This window comes from Panulirus ornatus, chromosome 20 (assembly GCF_036320965.1).
Source record: "Panulirus ornatus isolate Po-2019 chromosome 20, ASM3632096v1, whole genome shotgun sequence".
Classification (NCBI taxonomy): domain Eukaryota; kingdom Metazoa; phylum Arthropoda; class Malacostraca; order Decapoda; family Palinuridae; genus Panulirus; species Panulirus ornatus.
Genome location: NC_092243.1, coordinates 71,973,496 through 71,989,089, shown reverse-complemented (window position 1 = coordinate 71,989,089; position 15,594 = coordinate 71,973,496). Strand labels below are relative to the sequence as shown.

General features: G+C 43.0%; 1 protein-coding gene across 1 annotated transcript; it reads left to right on the top strand.

Moving 5' to 3' along the window:
* Nucleotides 1–1,995: 1,995 nt before the first annotated feature.
* LOC139755828 (uncharacterized) lies at nt 1,996–15,346 on the top strand. Its single transcript, XM_071674433.1, has 3 exons — nt 1,996–2,040; nt 7,945–11,002; nt 14,461–15,346. Exons 2-3 carry the CDS (start codon nt 7,959–7,961, stop codon nt 14,645–14,647), a joined length of 3,231 nt encoding a protein of 1,076 aa, XP_071530534.1. The 5' UTR covers nt 1,996–2,040; nt 7,945–7,958; the 3' UTR covers nt 14,648–15,346.
* Nucleotides 15,347–15,594: the final 248 nt, after the last annotated feature.

The following is a 15,594-nucleotide window of genomic DNA, read 5'->3' as shown; positions in this document are numbered from 1 at the left end:
CCATTCATCGTCTTCATTCACAGACACACGGTATTCACATACGTTTGGAGAGTACTTAGACATTATGCTGGATGTTTCTAAGTGTGATGAAGGTACCTACCTAGCAAATTCAACGTGTCCTCTGCTATACAAAATTCTCTTGCTATTTTTGATGAGCGGTTAAGAGGTGTTTGATATGTTTCTCTTCAGATAAGACTCCAGATATGAGTGACACCAAGTTGTATAAGGTGAGAGTAAAAAGATTCATGCTGATACTTGAACAAATTTCCTCCAACAAATATATAAACACTGAATGATATATACATCGTGACCTTTTCAGTCAGTGTAACTAGTTTTTATCATGAGGTAATCACCATAAACCTACACACATACTGTCAGAGCACAAAGAAATATGCAAGGGACAGACAGACAGTCACCATGGCGGACCACAATGATAGGAGACTGACCAGATAAAGTCTACGCTTGTGGCACATTATATATGGCATCTCCCGGTCCCCGGCTTAACCTGATCATTCGAGCTTACGAAAGTCCTTACCATCTGGTTATGTAAAGCTGGTTGTACTGGTATTCGTGGTCATCTCTTGGTGGCCTTCCCCCAAGGAGTCTTGCAAGGTAGACAATGGCAAAATCCGTGACCTCTAACAATGGCTGGATTCATGACCCCTGATGTACAATGGCTGGCAGGATCCGTGACCGTGAATGCCGAACGCTGAAACTTTAACATTTACTCGAGAACTTATATATATTTGTTCTTATCCGTGCATTATACCTTGCAACAGTTAGTGTCTGGGACATCTCTACATTCGTCATTTCTCGAATCCCCTTTGCTTTTTAACATCTTACGTCAAGCCATTCATTCTTCGTTCTTCCTTAACCTTCCTTCTGTATTTGAGGCTAGAGGTGCCCACGCCTCTACTTCAACATATATTTCACAAAACCTCTCACCCCAAAGCCAAGCTGGTTCCTACTCGTTGAACTCCATATTCTAAGTTACCACAGGAATGGAGTTGAGGCGTATGTAAGTTTCCATGTTCGTATGTCCTCCTTAGGTCTTGCCTCACCTCTGCTGTTTGGAGTTCCTGCTGTACCCCATAATCAGACATAAGCAATACTAGATGACTTTTTCTACCTGGGGTATCATATGTATATCATATTCTCAATGGCCATGCTAGTATATGTGAAGATAACATTTATCTCTGGTGATGTTCAATGAAATATTACCTGGAATTGAAAGCGAAAAGTTTATCTAATGTTTTATATAACATAAATAACAAATGAAATATTAGAGATTATAAAAGTCGTTATATTAAACTTAAGTTATCAATATTTTGAAATAGTCATTTCTAACAACACTTTTTTTAATTATAGATGAAATATTTTTATGTGATCATTGCCATTATATTCAAGAATATCTAGAAATGATGTTAATGAGGCTTTCTTTACGACCCCAAGGGCAATAAGCATATTTCTGTTTCGTATGATAAATGGTAGATTTCAAATCGACCTGCATCTGTTATAATACGAAAAACTGTTTTAGGATCTTGATAGCAGAATAAACAGCGCTGAGTTACGAAACCCTTGGTGTTGAGCAGCGGAAGCAACGAATTAAAAAAGAAAGAAAAAATTCTTTTGTTCGAGAATTTGATAAGTATTTAGTTATAGAAAAAGTAATAGTAGATGTCTTCAAGAAATGAGACGTAATTCAAAAGATTCTGAAGTAAGATTAGATTAATGTATTATTTTAAGAAGAGATAAAATGCATCTCAACTTTGCTTTGGAAATTGTAAGTCATCATTTTACACGGGCAGGAAAATGGATATATTCATATATTGATATGACTAATGTCGTCTCATTTTTTTTTTTTTTTTGTCTTTGACGTTTGTTTGTTGTTCATCCTTATACAAACAAATGTTTTATAAAGCAGGAACATGAAGGTCAGGGATTTGTTTTGATTCGACTTGATCATCTGTAGATTATTGGAACACCAGCTGGAGGCGGGCTGGGATGGTGCTCCGGCCTGGGGTGGTGGTCCACCACAAGGTAAGAATAGACTTGTTTTTTTCCTTGTTTTCTTCTTTTCAGTGGATCTGACTTAACAAAGAAAATGTCAATTAGCTTTCCCGTGGTTATTACCACTGTGTATAACACTAGAAAGGAAGTTATATTCTGGAAAACCAAGTAGGGAAATTTATATGGCCGGTGCATGACGTGGGCTGGTGAAACCAAACGAGTTTGTCTTTAGATTAAGACATATTATTCCGCTCTTCAGCGAATTTAATGTATCATAAGTTATCAAGTCACGTATGATCAGTGGCTTATCACTAAATTAACTGACGTTGATGTAGTTACGATGAAAAAATATCTTATCTCGATTTTAGGATCCTAGTCGATTTTTAGTGAATTCAAATCTGGAACTGTGGACGATATTAGGTTATCTCATAAATAACAAATTCATAATTTTTAGTGAATTCAAATCTGGAAATATGGACGATATTAGGTTATCATAAACAACAAATTCATAATTTTTTCGTAAGTTATGTAAAAATGAACGATTTCTTGGTATTCCTTGTGTTGTCCATTGCTCGTATTAGGTTGTTTTGGGCGAGGTTATTGGTCCATAGATGTTTAAGTTTAGGCTGAGCTAGCTAGGTTAGGTTTGGTTAGTTAGTTTGTTAGTTAGTTAGCTTTGTTAGAATACGGAGGAACATCCTACACTCGCGTTATTCGTTCTTTTCAAACAAGCTGTGTCGTGAAAAACGCGAGGAGCAAAATCCTATCGCAAAGTTAAAATAGCTATTCATATGGCCAGTTAATCTGTAGGTTAATCCGTATGATTAAGTTTAAGTTTAGGTTAAGCTAGGTAGGTTAGGTTTGGTTAGTTAGCTTTGTTAGAATGCGGAGGAACATCCTACCCCCACGTTATTCGTTCTTTTCAAACAAGCTGTGTCGTGAAAAACGCGAGAAGCAAAATCCTTTTGTAAAGTTAAAACAGCTATTCATATGGCCAGTTAATACAGCTGTAGGTTAATCCTAAGTCGTCAAGAATAGGCTTCACCGTCCTCAAGAATAGGCTTCACCGTCCTCAAGAATAGGCTTCACCGTCCTCAAGAATAGGCTTCACCGTCGTCAAGAATAGGCTTTACCGTCGTCAAGAATAGGCTTCACCGTCGTCAAGAATAGGCTTTACCGTCGTCAAGAATAGGCTTCACCGCCGTCAAGAATAGGCTTCACCGTCCTCAAGAATAGGCTTCACCGTCGTCAAGAATAGGCTTTACCGTCGTCAAGAATAGGCTTTACCGTCACCAAGAATAGGCTTCACCGTCCTCAAGAATAGGCTTCACCGTCCTCAAGAATAGGCTTCACCGTCGTCAAGAATAGGCTTCACCGTCAAGAATAGGCTTCACCGTCGTCAAGAATAGGCTTCACCGTCGTCGAGAATAGGCTTTACCGTCGTCAAGAATAGGCTTCACCGCCGTCAAGAATAGGCTTCACCGTCGTCAAGAATAGGCTTCACCGTCGTCAAGAATAGGCTTCACCGTCGTCAAGAATAGGTTTTACCGTCGTCAAGAATAGGCTTCACCGTCGTCAAGACTAGGCTTCACCGTCGTCAGAAATAGGCTTCACCGTCGTCAAGAATAGGCTTCACCGTCGTCAAGACTAGGCTTCATCGTCAAGAATAGGTTTCACCGTCGTCAAGACTAGGCTTCACCGTCGTCAGAAATAGGCTTTACCGTCGTCAAGAATAGGCTTCACCGTCGTCAAGACTAGGCTTCATCGTCAAGAATAGGCTTCACCGTCGTCAAGACTAGGCTTCACCGTCGTCAGAAATAGGCTTCACCGTCGTCAAGAATAGGCTTCACCGTCGTCAAGACTAGGCTTCATCAAGAATAGGCTTCACCGTCGTCAGGAATAGGCTTCACCGTCGTCAAGAATAGGCTTCACCGTCGTCGAGAATAGGCTTTACCGTCGTCAAGAATAGGCTTCACCGTCGTCGAGAATAGGCTTCACCGTCGTCAGGAATAGGCTTCACCGTCGTCAAGAATAGGCTTCACCGTCGTCGAGAATAGGCTTTACCGTCGTCAAGAGTAGGCTTTACCGTCGTCAAGAATAGGCTTCACCGTCAAGAATAGGCTTCACCGTCGTCAAGAATAGGCTTCACCGTCGTCAAAAATAGGCTTCACCGTCGTCTTTGGGAAAAGAAAAAAGAAAGAAAACGGGAATATTGGTCCATTTTAGATACGTCTATAAATGTCGAGCGTACAGGAAACCTCTGAATATCGCCCCGTACTAGAAACGCATCTTTATTTCTGCAAACCGAAGTGAACCCTCTTTAACTTTCCTACCTTAAGCCACTATGATAGCACTATTAACTACTACGAATTAGATTAGATTTTAAGTGAATCTCATTTTGTTGTTATTATGATACACTTTTATAGATTTTCACAATCTGAAATACTGAGGATAGTATAAAAATTATGGACAGAGAATAGCGTAAGCCCAAAAGATAGATGGGTTGTATGCGTGATTAGAACCGAGTCAACAAATTATGAAAAGATGGTCACGTTTGTGTTTATGTGGGGACAGGTTAAGTATATAAGCATTAAATGGAACAGTTTGTTCACGCGAATAATCATCCAAGGATACAAATGCCATACTGAAGTCTAGGTGTGAATGTGGGGGAAAAAATGCTTTCATGGGAATGATTTTGAAATATGATTTCACCTCGGAAACTGTACTCTCTGAGTAAAGGTGGTAAAGTCATTTCCTTAAAATTTCCATTCGCTGCACCACATCATTTGTATATATATATATATATATATATATATATATATATATATATATATATATATATATATATATATATATATATACCCGTGTTTTATGAGAACCGAAGTTTTCTTTAAATATCATACAAATGTTTTGCATTTATGTCTTCTGAAATTATTCTGGATTTTTTTTTTCTTTTTAGGTTATTTTGTATTGTAGGATCTTCTGGGCATGTCTATATGGTCTGGACTCGAAATCTCTTACCGCTGAAGAATGATCATTAAGTCACTTGTCAATAAAATTGTTAATGGGATAGACCTACCCTAAAATCGTAAAGATAAAAATGATAAGATGATGAACTTTATCAGAACTGGATGTGTCTTGTCCATGCATTAGTGGTATAAGCTAATAACGCAGCATTTCATTCCAAACCACTCATATTGTAATGGGCTAACCATTACCTCATATATATATATATATATATATATATATATATATATATATATATATATATATATATACAACTTTACAACACTTCTCTGCCTCACAGAATACTTCCCTAGAGATTGAAATATACCTCGAGCATCAAGCAAGCCTTAAACGTTCCAGGTAACGTGTGACGAGCGTAGTATATCCCATAAGAGGAAATTCTAAACTTAGTGTTCTTTAAAATTTCTGATTTCGGTTTTAGAATCTTTTAAACTTGTTTATTTATCGATTGATCAGTTTAATATTATGTCTGTATAAGAAAGTAGTTACGTCATATTGCTAAAGGACATGTTTGACATAGCCTTATGATTAATAACGTTGGTTTTATGTGTGTGGAAGGAAAATGCATGCCGGTTCGTAACTAAAACAACCGGCACCGGGTCCGAACCAGTGGCATCGTACTTAAAAAACCGGCACCATCCATCCCCCCTGAGCAACCGAGAGTCCTTAGTGCAACTGGCGTCATACCTAAAACAACCGGGACTGTATCGTACACTCTCCGCTCGGCCTTAGATGAACTAGGCTTTCAAATTACTTGCTCATCTCCGAGTATGATATGAAACTGACGCTTCACTGATGTTTTTACGCAGACACAGGCAGGCATTGTAAGCTGAGTCCATAAAAATCTTTTTGTTATTTTGGAGGTGAGGATTTGTTTATGTAAGTCATTAAAAAAAATGAGCAATGGTGTTTTCAAAGGAAGGAAGTATTTCCATTTTATGATTGTCTCATTTATCATATTTTTCATTTTGAGTCGTACTAAGTCAGTGGGTTCGTAGCAGCGTGTATCTTAGCAATATCATGACAGGAGCATTGTACTGACGAACCATAGATATGTGTTGATAATCATTATATTAATAGCTTCGCCATTTCTCCCCGGTATGTGGAAAAAAATGTAAGCTTTTTGCCTTTGAGTTAACGCTAGGCTTAGGTCAGTCACTGTTACCTTTGGTTGGTTGAATTTGTTTTACGTAGTTTGACGAAGGTACGCACTTACCTACCTTCAGCTGACCCAGCCAGTCTGCTTCCTAATTTCCACAGTGGATCAATGGATTGATATCAAGATTATTGCAGTGGACCATTTAACCATCTCTTCACTTCTATATATGATATCTCATTGTACATTATACAACAGGTCTTCGGATTCAACAACAATTTGTTTGCAGCGTCTGTATATGATTTCAAAGTTTGCAGCGTCTGTTTATAATTTCAAAGTTTGCAGCGTCTGTTTATAATTTCAAAGCTTGCAGCGTCTGTATATAATTTCAAAGCTTGCAGCGTCTGTATATAATTTTAAAGTTTGCAGCGTCTGTATATAATTTTAAAGTTTGCAGCGTCTGTTTATAATTTCAAAGTTTGCAGCGTCTGTTTATAATTTCAAAGCTTGCAGCGTCTGTATATAATTTCAAAGTTTGCAGCGTCTGTATATAATTTCAAAGTTTGCAGCGTCTGTATATAATTTCAAAGCTTGCAGCGTCTGTATGTAATTTCAAAGCTTGCAGCGTCTGTATATAATTTTAAAGTTTGCAGCGTCTGTATATAATTTTAAAGTTTGCAGCGTCTGTTTATAATTTCAAAGTTTGCAGCGTCTGTTTATAATTTCAAAGCTTGCAGCGTCTGTATATAATTTCAAAGTTTGCAGCGTCTGTATATAATTTCAAAGTTTGCAGCGTCTGTATATAATTTCAAAGTTTACAGCATCTGTATATAATTTCAAAGTTTGCAGCGTCTGTATATAATTTCAAAGTTTGCAGCGTCTGTATATAATTTCAAAGTTTGCAGCGTCTGTATATAATTTCAAAGTTTACCATTGTTTCATATGATTATAATGAACAGTATACTTTTTCCTTAGAGAATTAAGAAAGATTTGTGTGTGTGTGTGTGTGTGTGTGTGTGTGTGTGTTTCTTCAAGTAATAATACTGTCGAACACTATTTTTACATCATTGAATAAATTTTTTGTCCTTAGAGAGATTGTCCTCTAGGTTGCTAGACTCTTTGTCGCTGCTGAGCAAAAAGCGCTCGATGTGAGCTACTCAAGGAGTCTGCTATGGCATTCTAACCTACGCCATGACTGAAGGGACACTGAAGGAATCTTAGCCGGTGTTCTCGGTTGTTGGAATGGTATAACTTAAAGTGAGGGGCGCTGAAACACCTTAACAACAACAATGCTTTACCGGTTATGGTCCATAAAGTGAGATAGCGCAGGGGACAGTGAGCTACCGGAGGTGCAGGTGAAGTAAAGGGAGGTCGAGTGATACGAGACAGGCTCGGCAGTGGGGGTCCCCGTGACGCTGGTGGTGTGGATGCCAGTTGAAGCAGGAGCACATGGGAGATGTGTGTGTGTGTGTGTGTGTGTGTGGCTGTGTCGAGTCACCGTGGAACTCCTTGTAGGAGGTGGGTGTGGCCCTGGAGTGTGTAGCGGAAGAGGGAAATGGGATAGAAAATATCGATTACGATGAATGACACACACACACACACACACACACACGCACACACGCACGCACGCACGCACGCACACGCACACACACGCACGCACGCACGCACACACACACACACAAGTAACCACCCAAGCATCACGAATACAACTCATTCTTTTGTTTTATCAATATTAACACGAAACAGTTTTTTATCTTTCGCGTCCAGTTTCAGAGCCTCACGAATAATACCCCGCCTATTTCTCGTTCCAGTTAGTTCAGAGGCCATGAAGTCTTCAGACGAGTCGGACGAAGAATTCGTATTGCCGTTCGCAAACCCGCGCACGAAAGGCCCCCAGCTCCCCACCATAAAAGACATCATATGCACACCGAAAGATTATACCTTCTCAGCGTTGAGCTTCTTCGTGGAGGAAGTAGGCCAACGGGTCATGGCTGACGTACTGAAGGTACTGTACTCGCAGGAGTACATCCTGTCCGACGGCGGGAGCATGACCGTCTACAGGTTCTGCCTGGCGCGAGCCAAGATGACAAGGCACGAGATCCAGGCGAAGTTCGGGGAGACTGGCGACATGTTGCACCGCGACGTCCGCCAGCAGGAGAAGGTGGATGTGAACTTCGGGTACCAAGTTGTGGCGGAGTTGTGTGGCAGCGCTTTTGATTGTCTCAGCGAAGGCTGCAGGGACCGTATTAGGTCCCTCAAGGATTACAAGTTGAAAATGGTGAGGAAATGCTGTCGGACCAGCCGAAGGTACGTGCGTGAGGTGAAACGGCTTTATCGAACCGTTTTGAAGATCTATAAGCAGCTGGGCCGAGAGTTCGACAAGGATTTTGCAAGTAGTCTCGAACAGATTAGAAGTATTACAGGTCAGGTGTTGGAGGAGAAGAAGAAGATCCCGCTCGAGAAACGCGAGTCTCCGTTCGAAAGACCCTCGTTCCTGCACGAGGAAACCACGTACCCTCCCGAGGAAACCACGTACTCGCCCGAGGAACCCATCTACTCGCCCGAGGAAACCACGTACTCGCCCGAGGAACCCATCTACTCGCCCGAGGAACCCATGTACTCGCCCGAGGAACCCATCTACTCGCCCGAGGAACCCCTCTCCTCGCCCGAGGAACCCATGTACTCGCCTGAGGAACCCATGTACCCGCCCGAGGAACCCACGCATGTGGGCGCGCAGAACAAATGCAGTTCCAGAGACGAGAAGACAATCACCATGGTGTTCCAGGCTCGCCAGGAGCTGAAACTCCACTACCAGAAGCTAGAAGTTTCGAACCCTTTCACCTGGCTGGATGAAGCGTGGTACCACACGATCGTACATTACCAGTCTGTGAAATATTCCCCCAAGGCTATAGAACATGGCAGGGCGTACATAGACAGAGTGTTCACGCCGCTGAAGGTGGTAGACACCGGAGAGGTCATTGAGGCGAAGTATCTGCTGGAAACGAAGAAGGTAGTGGGTGAGGAGGAGGTGGAGGCGACGGCGCTCTTGGTAAGCGGTGAGGTAGGGAGTGGCAAGACTGCACTCTGCTACCATCTCGTGCAGGACTGGTACAACGCCACCAGGAAGATCGACGGCCTTCTCGACTTCGACCTGGTGCTCCTCCTCGAGCGCTGTAAGGTCGAGTCTCAGAGTCTGACAGAGTACCTGAAGAAACGCATCCTGAGGGCGACGTGGAGGAAGTACGCGAACGAAGACATCCTGCCGTTCTTGAAGGGCCTGGACCTGCTCTTCATCCTGGACGGCTATGACGAAGCCACGGAACGAACCTTCAGAGTCATGCAAGAAACGCTGGAGCACTTCAGCGAGAAGCGCATCCTCATCACCACCCAGTCCGAGTACGACGTCCACCCGGATCTGCTGGCTCTCCTGTGGGCCAACCATATTGACTTCCAGAGGTTCGAAGTGTTGGGACTGGATGGTGAGGCGCAAAAGGCAGTGGCCAAAGTAACGTACAAGCGTCTGTTCAACGACCCTGATGAATCTTCCAAGAGGACGTCTGACTTCCTGGAGTATTACGACGACGAGTGGAGTGGCTGGACTAGTCAATTCATCAGGTATCCCGTCACCTCGGCGCTGTACATAGCTCAGAGGGAGGAGTACGGCGAAGAGGTCCGCACCGCTACGGAGCTCCACGACGCCTTCTTCAGACTCTCCCTGAACAAGCTGGTTGAGCGAGGGGTGTGCGACCCAAGCTCCTCCGAGGCGGTGTTGAAGCCGCTGTTGCCGGACTTGCTCGGGGAGGTCGCCTGGGAGCTGCTGAAGCAGAGGAAGCGCACAGTGTACGACGAGGTGCTCGACCACTTCAAGGAAACGCTGATGTGTTTGAAAGTGGATCATTACGAAGTGCTGCTGGCCTTCCTGGATTGCACCTTCGACCGCATCAAGATACCCAACGGCATGAGTTTCTCCTTCTTCAACGTGCCACAACAGGCGTACTACGCCGCCAGGTACTTGGCGAACAGAATGCTGAACTATGAGCTGGCCGTCCATTATTTCCAGAGGGAAGGAGTCGACTGGAAAAAGCTGTACCAGGTGCTCGTATTTCTCGTCGGTCAGTTGGTCGCTCAGGATTCGAACAACGCCGTGCTGCAGCAGGCGCTGGGCCTCTTCTACGACGCGGGCTTCCCCGCCGACGACTACACCTTCTGGTGGAACCTCTACATCGAGGGTAGAGGCCACGACTGCGTCGGGTCCTTCATCGCCAAGACCGCGTTGCCCAAGTTGCATTGGGTACTGGACGCTGACAACATTGTTCCTGCCCTGAAACTACTCGGTTGCACCCCGGTCGAACTGAGGACCCTCAAGATCGATATCGCCAACACCGTCGATCCACGCACACTACCAGCCCTCCTCTCTGTCATGCAAGACCTCCCCTTCAGGTTACAAGACCGGTACAGCGCGGCGAAGACCATCGAAGTGGACCTGCACTTTCGGCAGCATTTCGAGGAAGGTGGCCTCTATCCCTCGGACGAATTCCTGCTGGCCCTTATCCCTTGGGCCACTGTGGTCAACTTCACGGGCGAGCTTGGCGAGCAGCGGCCGGGCAGGGACCTGATCGTCAACCCTTACCACCTGAGGACCTTCATCGCTCGGGTGTCAACCCCGGGAGCCGTGTTCAGCGTGCGTGACATAACGACGCAGCTCACGCGGCAGTGCTCGGTCGTCCGGCTAGCCGTAGGCTTCGCCAATGACTACAATCTCCAGTCGTTACCGAGCCTCGACCACCCCTACCTCGAGGTGCACATTCAAGATCTGTACCCAGCGAACAGCGAACAGGTCATCGCCATCATCATGGGTTTAGGAAGCAGGTAAGATGATGAACAGACCCGTTTGTCAACAGACCCGTTTGTCAACAGACCTGTTTGTCAACAGACCTGTTTGTCTGAGCGTGTCAGGGTCTCTTGTGGCATGTTGACCCTCCAACACCAAATACTCTCCCTCACTGAATATTTTTGTGGGCAGAAAAGATAAGATAAATTATGAGTAAATGTAAAAATTATGAGTAAATGTAAATTATGAGTAAATGTAAATTATGAGTAAATGAATAGAAATAAGAATGACTCAAAATTACAATCCGGAAAGATGTTGTATGTCTAGACTGCCTTAGATTATTACGAAATAAATTATTATTTTTTTCTATACATATTCGACATTTCCCGTGTTAGCGAGGGAGCGTTAAGAACAAAGGACTGGGCCTTTGCAAATCCTCGCCTGGCCCCCTTCTCTGTTCCTTCTTTTGGAAAAGTAAAAACTGGAGGCTCCAGTCACGGACAAAAGTCCAAATCAAGGCCGGGTCTTAATTGAAATACAGAGGTTAATGAAAAGGGTGAAAAAGAGGAAATGGAAAAATATTTACGAATTTTGGAGGAAATGAAGAACTTGTCTTTGGAAATGTCTCAGGTCATCGTTATTGGAAAAGACACGAGAAAGTGGAGAGTTCAAAACTTCGAAGTGTAGGGAAAGTTATCAAAGCGGCCCACTCTTGCGTTGCCAACAGCCACACACTCATCATGTGACGCATCAGTATGCCGAGCATTACGTGACCTAGCTAGTGGTGGGGGGCACACAAGCAGCCAACTCTCGGAAGCAAAAACCAAAGTAATACCTATAGAAGAGAGAGAGTGAACCAACATGGTGGCGTAGGGCAAGAATATCAAGTGAGGAAGTTAGCCTGGAACTGTTTATAAGGCGGACCGCTTTCGACTCAACTCTGTGAGGTAAGAATGCGGAACATAAACCACCCTAGATGTGAGAGCAGTACTCCATACAAGGAAGGATCAGTCCTTTGTATAAACGGCGCAGCTGTTCGGAAGAAATTTTGACATCTGATTAGGACCCCTCTCTCTTAGAGATAGACTCGGTTATTTCCATAATGTGGATGTTACTGAAATACCAAGTATGTTCACTGAGTCAAGAGATGGAATCACAAAACTAGAAAGACTCAGTTATTTACATAATGTGGATGTTACAGAAATACCAATTATGTTTATTGAGTCAAAGAGATGGAATCACAAAACTAGTCAAAGGAAAGAGGAAAGTTGTGAGAAATTTAAGATAGAGAAATGGATAGAAACTGGGTCTTGGAGGCATTCAACTTAAAGTTTCGTCTACCTCACTGAGATAACCTGTACATGTCTCGAGTTTATTGAGAAAGTCGTGTCGAGATGAGATGAAGATCGGGTAAGAGGAGGAGCAGAATTGAAGAAAGTGGAAGAGTAATTCTGAGTCGTCAGCGCATGAGTAAATTTGCTTATTTGTGGAAGAAAAAATTGATAGATAAGTGGAAAAGTGTAGGGGACAGGACTGAACCTTGATGAACACCGGTGTTGGGGAGAAATGGGAAAACGCTTTTCCTCCAACGAGAAAGAAGATATATCGGGAAGAGAGGAAGCTTGGTATGAGGGAGCAAAGTGAGGGAGGCCAGCCAAAAGGTTATATCTCAATCTGCTATCCATATATCTATCTGTAACTGGAGAAAAACTGGAGGAAGTGAAGGGAGTGGGTTTGGCAGCGGATGGAACCATGGAAGTGGAAGTGAGTCACAGGGTGGGGGGAGGGGGCGAAAGTTCTGGTAGCGTTAAAAAATGTGTGGAAGGCGAGAGCATTATCTCTGAAAGCAAAAATGGGTATGTTTGAAGGAATAATGGTTCCAACAACGTTATATGGTTTCGAGGCGTGGGCTATAGATAGAGTTGTGCGCAGGAAGGTGAATGCGTTGGAAATGAGATGTTTGAGGACAATATGTGTTGTGAGGTGGTTTGATCGAGTAAGTAATGAAAGAGTAAGAGAGATGTGTGGAGATAAAGTGTTGTTGAGAGAGCAGAAGAGGGTGTATTGAAATGTTTTGGTCACATGGAGAGAATGAGTGAGGAAAGATTGACGAAGTGGATATATGTGTCAGAAATGGAGAGAACGAGGAGAGGTGGGAGACCACATTGGGGGTGGAAAGATGGGGGTGAAAAAGATTTTGAGCGATCGGGGCCTGAACATGCAGGAGGGTGAAAGGCGTGCAAGGAATAGAGTGAATTGGAACGATTTGGTATACCGGGGTCGACGTGCTGTCAATGGATTGAACCAGGGCATGTGAAGCGTCTGGGGTAAGCCACGGAAAGTTTTGTGGGGCCTGGATGTGGAAAGGGAGCTGTGGTTTCGGTGCATTATGCATGACAGCTAGAGAAAGTGTGAACGAATGTGGCCTTTGTTGTCTTTTCCTAGCGCTACCTCGCGCGCATGCGGGGGGAGGGGGTGTCATTTCATGTGTGGCGGGGTGGCGACGCGAATGAATAATGGCAGCAAGTATGAATTATGTACATATGTATATATGTATATGTCTGTGTATGTATATATATGTATACGCTGAAATGTATAGGTATGTATATGTGCGTGTGTGGACGTTTATGTATATACATGTGTATGTGGGTGGGTTGGGCCATTCTTTCGTCTGTTTCTTTGCGCTACCTCGTTAACGCGGGAGACAGCGACAAAGCAAAATGATAATATGTATCATGTGCAAAGGACAAAAGTAAGCAACCCTCCCACCCCCACCCCCCTTTGAGCAATATGATGATACTCAATAATTATGATTAATACATTGCTAATATCACTCTAACCATTTCAGTCCCTCTATCGAAAAAAATGAATTGTAAAATTCGTAAATACTTTTCCTCGTGTATTCTTTTTCCCTTTGATACTTTGATAATTATAATCTTTATATTTCAGGTAAGGTCCGGCCTTGATGTAAGCTTTTAGTGACATTTATTAACAGTTTTAGTCATTTATGTTTATTTCCTGATTATTACAACCAATTTTTTTATGTTCTTAAACATAAATAAACTCGCATTGAAAACTGTCGCTGGTTTCATAACAGCTATACTCAGTTTTGAGAATTTGACTAATACTAGTCATAGAATTTAACACTACCAATTATCTAAAGACCGCCAGTTCTCAAATGTTTAAGATGTGTTCGTACATACCATGCTTGTTCTATGGCTTTTCATGTCTAAACGAATTCATCAGTCTCGACCCCCAACCCTTTGAAAGTTTTGTATACAAGCGATCCCCTCCACCTCACACAGTTTCACCCCCCCCCCCAAAAAAAAAGAATTTCTTATTAATTCGTCCCCTTCACCCATGAACCAAATTCTAGATACGCGCCCTGAACTAAAAAAAAAAACAGCTTTATTAAAAACCAATTCAATGCATCTTGACATAATTTTCCACATGTACTCCATTTTAAATGTTTTTTTTTTCCTTTGCTCTTTTACAGTAAGGGCGTTTGGAGAGTGTACATCGAGGACTGCAGTTTGATTCCCAAGGAGAAAGCTATTTTCGCCGTGAAGCTCTCCGGGTACATCAGAGACAAGCTGACCATCAAGGGAGGGGACGTCTTCGACGACCTAGTGCGACGGGCGCTGGCTAAGTGTCTCGAATTCACCGTCAGTCTGTTGCCATAACCTCCACCCCGCGGCTGGCTGGCTGGCTGACTTGTGTTCGCTCGCTGATGGCTTCTCATCATCTTGTGTCCGGGACGACTGTCTGAGGATGGAATCCCAGGAACAGACCCTCTCCTCAAAGCGTTCAGATCCTACAACCCGTCCCTCTACTCAAACACTCCAGAAAGTTGGGTAATGTCGCCTAACTTGCAGCTAGGCTATCATTATTTCCATATAAATACGCGGCGTTGTGGCTCTCGATTGAACTGTGATGTGATGATGTGAAAAAAAAAGAAATAAGGAGGCATTTAAATACAGTCCTCATTTCACACATTACGATCTTAATGGATGTAATTTTTCCTAGAGCTACTTAACCCTATAAGTGAGAACTACAAACAAGATTTCGAATGGCGTTTGATCTCGTGTGTTTCAAGTGTAAACGCTCATTCCCAGCAAATGGACGATGCCATTACGAGTTCTTTGATGGGCAGTTAACGTTTCCCTAATGACTGAATTACAAGTATATGACAGTTTATAAGTTTTCAGGAAAACTGTTTATATAAAGAGCCCACCAACCTAATTCTCAGGAAGAGATCTACTTTGTTTAGGAGTTACTGGGAAGTGTCACCACATCTATATTTTCTCTTATTCTTTCTATTCCATTTTCAGTGGGGAAAATATTGGTTTGTTTTACTTTATATATATATATATATATATATATATATATATATATTTTTTTTTTTTTTTTTTTCATACTATTCGCTATTTCCCGCGATAGCGAGGTAGCGTTAAGAACAGAGGACTGGGCCTTTCAGGGAATATCCTCACCTGGCCCTCTTCTCTGTTCCTTCTTTTGGAAAAAAAAAAAATTCATACTATTTGCCATTTCCCGCGTTAGCGTTAAGAACAGAGGACTGAGCCTTTGAGGGAATATCCTCATTTGGCCCCCTCCTCTGTTCCTTATTTAG